At 46.6% G+C, this 9,001-nt stretch overlaps 1 protein-coding gene and 1 pseudogene across 3 annotated transcripts in view; one reads left to right on the top strand and one right to left on the bottom strand.

Annotated features, from left to right (window-relative positions):
- Positions 1–79: 79 nt before the first annotated feature.
- SCCRO4 (DCN1-like protein SCCRO4) overlaps positions 80–9,001 on the top strand; it is a 28,798-nt gene continuing 19,876 nt past the window's right edge. The window contains exons 1-4 of one of the 3 annotated variants that reach the window (XM_077662843.1): positions 95–224; positions 1,290–1,351; positions 3,660–3,847; positions 8,374–8,459. In XM_077662843.1, coding sequence (XP_077518969.1) covers positions 3,762–3,847; positions 8,374–8,459 — 172 coding nt within the window. In that variant the 5' untranslated portion in view covers positions 95–224; positions 1,290–1,351; positions 3,660–3,761. Of the gene's footprint in view, positions 225–1,289; positions 1,352–2,318; positions 2,344–3,659; positions 3,848–8,373; positions 8,460–9,001 lie in introns of those variants that run through there. The other 2 variants (XM_077662842.1, XM_077662844.1) reach the window with 2 other exon arrangements.
- Positions 5,294–6,772, bottom strand: LOC144128990 (uncharacterized; annotated as a pseudogene).

Here is a 9,001-nt window from a genome sequence, read left to right as displayed (position 1 = left end):
TCATAAAAAAATATAATTGTAGCATTCATTTTGTTCACGCATATTGCTTTTTCTTGGTCTCAGTATAAAAGTGTAGTACATGCCGGACCACCCTGTGACTTCTTCAATCATGCTTGTGATGTGCACGGAGGCGACGAATTGAAAATAATTGTTTCGATTGCAATTATTTGAATCAACATTCAGCAGAATAATTTGGCTAAATATCGATGCAGGACACGCAGAAGGTGGGCTTGTACTTTACTTTCCTGTTACAACTCGGCTGCGATTGCTGCATCCGTTTGGTAGCGAGTCGGTACTGAGCAGCTTGCGTGACCGTGCGCTGCTGCCCTTCCATTTTTTGTTAAATATATCTACGTGCAGATTTGTCATTGACGGCTGAGACTTCCGATTTTAGGGACGCGTTTCACGCACTATCCTGGGTCTCTTAAGTGTACCAGGACTTTCTTCAGCGAAGAACAAAAAAAAAAAGTCGCCCTCTATAATCGAGAGTGAAGAGACCTACTCTTTAGTATCGCTGGATGCAGTGCCCAGTACTTCTTGCACGTTTGAGTTTGCAGTCTGTAATTGTTAAACAGCACAATATACGTCTGAGGAAAGTAGCCGGTTAGTACTGTAAGTTCGTTTGCCTGTTGGCGTAGGCGCCTGACGCAGGAACGCCCTTGGTAGTAGCTACGTTATGTCCGGCGTTTGCTTCTCGAGTGGCATAGGATGGACTGAAATCATCGCTCGCCGGCGCAATTCTGTTTGGAATTCTCGTTATCCTTACTCTATGCTATTTTGTTGTTGCATGTATTTCTTCTTGCAAAGGTCGCAGCTTGCCTGAATTGCAACATTTCTTTTTTTCTTGTTGAACAAAATGGCTCTCGTCGGACGGGTGATATGAGCGTTGTTATTCGATCGGGTGACCATTTTTTTTGTTAACTTACCTGGCGCTAGGCGATTTTTGCGTCGCGGGTTCTCATTTCTGCTTCGATTGTGAGCATGTGTCATAACCATTACTTCTCGGACCCTACAATATTGGGTGAAATTCGCTGACTAGTCAGCTACGCAGTTCCGCTGTGTGCGATGGTTTGATCACCCGTCCTCGCCGTTACCAGCCTTTGGAGTTGGATACTGTTGACGCATGATGCGATAGCGCTTATATAAGTTTTGTCGCATTTAGCATTTTTATAGTGCTCATAACCTTGTTTGCGCCCTTGCTTTTTTTTGTTGTTTCTTGAACGCTTGCCGATGTCTGATCTCTTGGCGCATCCTCATTAGTTGCCCCCTTTCGCCTTTCTGCATTTCAGTCACCGTGGCGCACGCTAACACGACAAATTCGTCTTGCCTCCAGTATTCGTTTAGGAATCTAGTGAGTGCCAAATTCTTGTTCTTAATCTCGTCCTGCTTGTGCCCTTGTTTACATGGCACGCGAGCACCTCGGCACGTTGATGGAACTTGAGTGCCTCGAGCTCGCATGCGTGTGTTCGGTTATCCCGGTTGCCTTGTAACAAAATGTGCAGTCGTTTTCATTTGTTTTGTACTGTAACCCAGCAGCCGTTCAGTTTCCACGGGACCAGCACAAATGATTTCGCATTCCACTACTTGAAATTTAGGATGTCTTTTGACACTACACTCGCCCTTTGCACCTGATCATGTCACAGTCGTCATAAGTGGTGGATAAGGTGCAGTTTACCAACTGACAGGCAGGATACAATATTGTGCAAGTTGTTCATGCGAATACTAAATCAACTATAGGTTGAAATGCTCTCAAAGTCTGTCATGGTAAAATGTCAGTGCATGTTGATCTTGTATCTCTATGATCAGTATGTGCCTTGACTGATGTGGGTATTAGTGCCGGCAGCTGTTTTGTGCATGCGTTTTTGTGCACGCATTACAGGAAGGCACGTTGAGCTCTTGTAGCTTTTGGGCAAATATCACCACCTTCTCTTGATATGTGTGTCCCATGCGGTGTGAAGCATAATGCAGTATGATAACTAGATGAATTGAGGAGCGCATATGTGCCAAACCTTTTTGTATTGCATGAGCAAATGCTGATTAGGAAAAATTTAAGCCAGACAGCGTGCACCTTGTTTTGCCTAATCAACCTGTAAAAGTTGAGAAGGAAAGCTGCTGTAGCATGCCTATTTTTACATAGTTTGTTCAAACATAATGTATCTTGTTGCTGCCTACTTGTGGTTGCATGTTGTACTGTTCTATTCTGCTTTAGCTAGGCGTGACAAAGTGATGAGCTAGGAGGTGCATTTGGCTAGGTTTCTAACGTTAAATTCTTAAATTTTGTATTAACACCATGTGCTACTTGCAACCTCTAGATGAGTCTGCAAGGTGCCAAGACTGCTTGTGGTGCGTCTAGTTTCCCCGTCATGGCCGCTATAGTAGATAAAACTCGGGAACCAGGCAAGCAGCTTTTCCCTTCAAAGGACTCCCTTCCAGCCAAGGGCTTCTGTTTATTCTCATGTGGTTGATGAGTGGCAGATGAAAGGGGACAGTCCCCTTTCTCCATGGTTGGGGATAATGTCCTCCCTGCACTGTGACCCCAGTAGGTTCATGAGAAAAGGGGGTCCATTGATGAGTAAAAGCTGTTTCCCTTTATTCTTAAACTTGTGCCTGACTATAGTCCCTGAATCGCTGTAGTGGCAGTTTTGCAGATGTTAACGCAGAGGCAGGATGCCTAGCATATGAAAAAGCCCACGCTGCAGTAAATGTAATAAAACAGTGTCTTGATTGAAGAGAAGTTTTTGCGAAAACGAAAATTATAAAACAAACAAAATCAAAAAATTTCTCAAACTATCATGTCTGCCCACTGTGAACAGAAGCCTGTTTGCTGCTTCTATTGCAGTTAAGCTTTTTGCATGCATGTTCCCTATGTGTATAACCATTGTCTGTACGGAAAGAAATGTAGGAGATGTTTGCTCTTCGCTGAGCTTCTTTAGCTGCTACTATGATGCTTCTAGACAAGGCAGATGGTGATGTACTTAAAGTTAATTTGACGCCGCAGCAAGTGCCAGCTCTAGGGCAGAAAGAATTCACTTCGTACTGGTACTTGCCAGTCAGCTGTATACGTAGGACCACACAGGTAGCACCTCTGGCTGAGGTGCCCGTTGCCGTCGAGCCCTCCGACACTTATGTTTGAGCTGCAGTCATTAGTTTCCATTCATTTGGATGAGCAGATCAATAGCATCTGAAGGCTTGCTAAACTTGTAATTAAAAGTCATCTGCACTTGACCACTATTAGGTGGTAACATCCCTGATGTTGAGATAAAGGTATTTGCAATTTGTATAGGTGCTAGCACTATGGAAGATAACACGCAAGCATATGTCGATGTGCGCCAGGAGATGCAGGCCCGTGGCTGTTCTAAAAATTAGATGCACGCCCCGATGCAAGTGCAGTGCCCAAGTGCAGTGGGGAGTGCCACCAGTTTTAAGATTAGTAACGATTTCAGGAATAGCACTTCTAATTAAAAAAAAAAGAGTATAGGTTGACCAAGCTTTTGGCATGTATTACTGTCCTCTTTTGCAAAGCACATGGCATGCTAGCATCGCAGGCCGATCCTACAGTGTTTGTAAGAGCCACGAATATGCAATTGGCCTGTGATGACATTTTCATATGTTGCATTTTGTTTGGTGCTTGACTGCTTCCTGGTTGCATGTCCCACCAGACGCTAGTGGAGTCCAGCAGCCTGTTGCCAGGAGGCCGAAGCAGCCACCCCGGTAGCAACCAGCCCCTGCTCCGCAACCACACTCAGCCACTAGACTTCAGAATGGGTCCCCAGCGCCGTCGGCGTGCCGATAATCATGATGATGATGCCATTGGCGCAAGCAAACGCCTCCGTGCAGCGCATTTAGGGTGTGCATTGTTCTGAAGCCTCTTGTTTTTACTTTAGTTCTGAAAGTGGTACACATGCGTAGGAAGAAAAGTTTCACAAAATCTTATTGGCTGAAAATGGGCTAAGTGGCATTCACACTTTGGTATTTATTTTGCTTTCCCTTTAGTGTTGCAGCACCAAATGATGGAAATTGCAGCTATTTGGCAAAGTAGTGCTCTGCAGTTATGTTTCACTCCAAGTACGATCTTGTATCATATGTATTTATCATCAAATGTATTGTGTGTTTATCAAAAAGCTGTCATTTTTCACTTTTATTATTACCTCTTTCTTCAATATGTGGTCTCCTTTATTGAGCGCATTGTGCTTTAGAGTGGTGCCTGCTTTGCATTGAGTGGGATAGTGTAGTAGTGGGAGCCCTCGTAGTAGCAAGCATACATCACTACTGCTAATTTAACAGCCTTTGCAATTGACTTACGTCAAATTTTGCTTCCAAAGGTATTCCGCTAATACAGAAGACAGTGCAGCAGTCTATTACATAATAAAGACGTTAGTTAAGGTGAAAGTCATGCTCTAGAAAAAAAAAGTTTTCTTGCAGCTAGAGCTGTGCTTGCCCTCGGACTTTCAGTTTTAAAGGAGTATAGACAGCTAAATTTTGGGTGCATGTTTTATACTTTGTAATGATGCGTAAGGCATTAGTATACATAAATTACCACATGGTATTCACCTGCGAGCACTAAATAATTTATAATTGAATTTCTCTCTCGTGCTGTTCTGGTTTTGGTTTGGCAGCTGAACGACGGCTGTGACTTCAAAGTTGCGTATAGGTCTTTCAGGCTTCGTTGTTTTAACTTGCTACAATGCTAATGCCAGCCTACCTCAAAAGCCAGAATGATAGTGAATGAAAAAGCAGTGATTATATTGCTATTTTTCCATGCCTTACGTGGGCTATACGGAGCTTTACTCCACAGAGCTGTTGACACTGAAACAGCATTAGGGAAAAATTTGATTATAAATTATTTAGTGGTCGTTGGCGAATACCACATGGTGATCCATGCATAGTAAATTCTTACCCATTACTGCGAAGGAGAAAACATGCCACCAAAATTAGATGCCTATACTCCCTTAATATTGACACGTGTACTTATCTTAATCGGCCGACCACGTTTCGCCGCCTAACAACTGTTATCGCACAGTGCGGGACGCGCCTGCATCTATCCGAAGTTTCTGGCAAGTCATCGATGCTTCTTTTCGCTGTCTGTTGTAGCCGAACCTTATGTTATCTGATTTCATCGTCCGACGCGAATGGTGTAGATAGAACTTTGTGGAAGGCACGCGGGTCCCAACGATTAGTCTGGACCATTCGACGACTGCTATATAACAGCCGATGCGCTTGACCCGCGGGTCAGATTTTCGACGATCGCCGACCGTGTTCGCCGCTACCGTTGTGCTGTAAGTGTAGCCTCTTTTGTGGGCACAGGTTCGCCCAATAAATGTTAGTTTTTCTTTCACAGTATTGCTACTGTGTTCTTCAACGTCACCACCACGTGACATCTGGTGGAGGTGATGAGGTGTCCTCCAGCGGTCCGAATTTGAGGGCCTTCCCATGCGGTCTTAACTTTCTTCAACTGGGCGGCGATGTGTCCACTCATTACGGAGTAATCAGCCCCTGTGTCCACTAAGGCGGTAACTGCGTGGCCGTCGAGAAGCACGTCGAGGTCGGTGGTTCTTTGTCTGGCGTTGCAGTTAGGTCTTGGCGCCGGATCCTGGCTGCGTCGTGCTGAACTGAAGTTATAACGTCGCGTCGTCAAGTCGTCTTTCGTCGGTGTAGTCCTGGATTCCTGACTTCGTCGGGACGGCGGCGTGTCGTTATTATGTCGTCGAGGTGGTCTCTGCGTCATCTTCGTTGGCGGCGGAGGATCTTCGTCAGTTCGACGAACAGCAACCGCACCTCCATCGGTTGCTGCTTTTAGTTTTCCGGATATGGGCTCGCAGAGCGGCCCCGTGCTGGGCCAGTTTATGGACGGCGCTGCGGCGACAGGTAGTGGCCTGGTGACGGCGACCGGGACGGCCGTCGAGGGCTCCACTGAGTAGCGCCGAGGTAGTCGGCGATGTCGCGAGGGCGTTCGCCTCCCAGAGGGCGCGGTGCGTCGACGGCGAACCCTCGCAATCTTAGGTCGCGGTATGGGCATCGGCGGTACACATGGCCGGCTTCCCCCGCAGTGGTAGCAGAGCGGGCGGTGGTCAGGAGCGCGCCAAACGTCGGTCTTCCTCGGGTAGCTGCGCTGGTCGACGGGTAGGCGTGTTGGCGGCGGCGGCGGTGGTCGACGGAGTTGCGGCATTACAGGGTCCTGGCGTGGTCGTGGAGGGGGACCTTGACGGCGGGCGACGGCGGCGTAGGTCATCGCTTCTGGCTGTGGATGCAATGATTGTGGTTGTACCTCGGGAACTCCCAGCGATCGCTGGACTTCTTCTTTGACAATTTCGGCGACTGAGGCCACTTGAGGTTGCGATGAAGGGAAGATCCTTTGAAGCTCCTCTCATACGACTGCCCTGATGGTCTCGCGCAGGTCGTCGGTGGCCAGTGACTGAACTCCGGCGTAGTTTGTCGAGTTCGTGCGGCGGTTGAATTGTCGGTTCCGCATTTCGAGTGTCTTCTCAATGCTGGTGGCCTCGCGAAGGAACTCTTCTACGGTCGTCGGTGGGCTTCGTGTCATTGCGCGGAAAAGTTCCTCCTTTACACCACGCATCAGTAGGCGGACTTTCTTCTCTTCGGACATTTCCGGGTCGGCGGGGCGGAACAGACGGCTCATTTTCTCAGTGAAGATTGCGATCGTCTCATTTGGCAGCTGCGCTCTGGTCTCCAGTAGAGCTTGGGCTCGCTCTTTTCACAGGACGCTTGTAAATGTTTGCAGGAAGCTGCTTCGGAACAGGTCCCACGTCGTCAAGGTGGCTTCTCGATTCTCGAACCACGTCCTGGCAGCGTCCTCCAATGCGAAATAGACATGTCGCAGCTTGTTGTCGCTTGCCCAGCTGTTAAACGTAGCGGCCCTCTCATACGTTTCCAGCCAGCTTTCCGGGTCCTCAAATGTGGAACCGCAGAACGTCGGTGGTTCCCTGGGCTGCTGCAGCACGATGGGGGACGCTGGGGCTGCCATTGGGGTTGCCTCGGCCACAATCTTCTTGGTCTTCTTAGGTAGAAGTCCGTGCTCCGGGGGCAGCTGTTGAAGACGGCGGCTTGCTCGATTGTCCAGGACTACGTTGGTGTTCTCTTTGCGGTCCAGGCTTGGATCACGGCTTGTCGGGGTGTCCGGTACATGAACAAAACAAAAATGAAGCACCTCCACCAGATGTCACGTGGTGGTGACGTTGAAGAACACAGCAGCAATACTGTGAAAGACAAAACTAACTTTTATTGGGCGAACCTGTGCCCACAAAAGAGGCTACACTTACAGCACAACGGTAGCGGCGAACACGGTCGGCGATCGTCAAATCTGATCCGCGGGTCAAGCGCGTCGGCTGTTATATAGCAGTCGTCGAATGTTCCAGACTAATCGTTGGGACCCACGTGCCTTCCACAAAGTTCTACACCATTCGCGTCGGGCGATGAAATCAGATAACATAAGGTTCGGCTACAACAGACAGCGAATAGAAGCATCGATGACTTGCCAGAAACTTCGGATAGATGCAGGCGCGTCCCGCGCTGTGCGATAACAGTTGTTAGGCGGCGAGACGTGGTCGCCCGATAAAGATAAGTACACGTGTCAATATACACATGCCTTGCTTTTCAGGTATGAATTTTCAGTTGTAGAAATTATTTTAGGTTGTTTTAGGTTTTGGACATTACAAAAATGCCCATGTTACGATGTGCAGAGTTCTGTTGCCTCCCAACATCGGCATTTGCCATGTGTAAGAGGAGCCTTGTAAAGGTTGAAAATTTTTGTTTAAAGTAGCTTCAATGTTTTTAACCTTAAGGTCACAGAAATAGGTGCTTGACATGTTCTGTTGCTCTTGGAGTTGCAGAAAAAAAAAGTTCTCCTTGAAATCAAAAATATTATGGTAAAAGCACAGCTTTTGCCGTTCATTGCCTCGTGTGCCAGATTGTGTAAGGTGCTTGTAGCTCACATTTAGAAAATATGTAGCGGTGTTCAGGATGTTTATTATGACTTCTGTGCATTGCAAATCTGCGAATAATGGTTTAGTAATGTGTGTCATAGAATTGCAGCCTGAGGCAGTAGACTTGTGTAAGCTGTAAAGCACTTCTTTTGCATTGGCTATTAAACAGTAATGCTAGTTGCTTTCATTTGTACTTCAGTTGACCACAGGCGGCTAACACTATATTCTTGATCATGAGAGCACCTGTGTTACTGATTTTTGATTATAAATGGACTGGCCTGTCAGTTTTGTTAAATGTTTATGGCTTGTCCGGGACACCAGAAATATCGAATTAAACGTTACGTCAGAGAGTTACCAAGTTTACGATGCCACTGGTTGAGTTCATTCAACATAAATGAATTCGTTTTTTTTTTTTTTTTCATTGTACTCCCAGGTCTAAAAAGGCTGCCTTCAACTCTGAATCCAATATGTTGAGCTTTTCTGAGAAGCGGTGCCTTGCCCTCTTTCAGGAGTACACATGTGAGTACCTATTTAAATGGTTTCATTTTGGGTCTGTGGGTCTGAGACCAAAAAGGAAAGAAAATTGCCAAGGAAAAGGATTGCTTGAAAATGGCAGTTTTAAAGTTTCCTGCCGTTACTGTAGCATTTCTCATTGCATACTTATTTGCACTGTCAAATCGTAGCACCTTTGTTAGCTGAGGTTGTGCATAAGTATTACATTTCCTTAAAGCTGAAACATGAACTCTAGCAAGCTATTAGGATCCATATCAAAACTTTTTGAGGGCCCATCACTATAACTGAACAAAAAGGTTGCTCGTGGAGTGCAGCTGCATTGGTAAGCATACTAAAGAGTGGATCTTTAGAACTGTGCTGTATCTCGGTGCAGGCGAAATAATAACATGCCCGTATGCTGTGTGACTTCAGGACACGTTAAAGAACCAAAGGTGGTCAAAATAATCCAGAGTCCTCTACTGGGGCATCCCTCAATCCATGTGTCTATGTGTCGCTTTGGGATGTTAAAACTCCACAACTGACAATTCGCAGGCTTGCCGTATTCTAAA

Source organism: Amblyomma americanum, chromosome 4 (assembly GCF_052857255.1).
Source record: "Amblyomma americanum isolate KBUSLIRL-KWMA chromosome 4, ASM5285725v1, whole genome shotgun sequence".
Taxonomy (NCBI): domain Eukaryota; kingdom Metazoa; phylum Arthropoda; class Arachnida; order Ixodida; family Ixodidae; genus Amblyomma; species Amblyomma americanum.
Note: the sequence above shows the minus strand (reverse complement) of the source record. Positions and strands in the feature narration are given on the sequence as shown.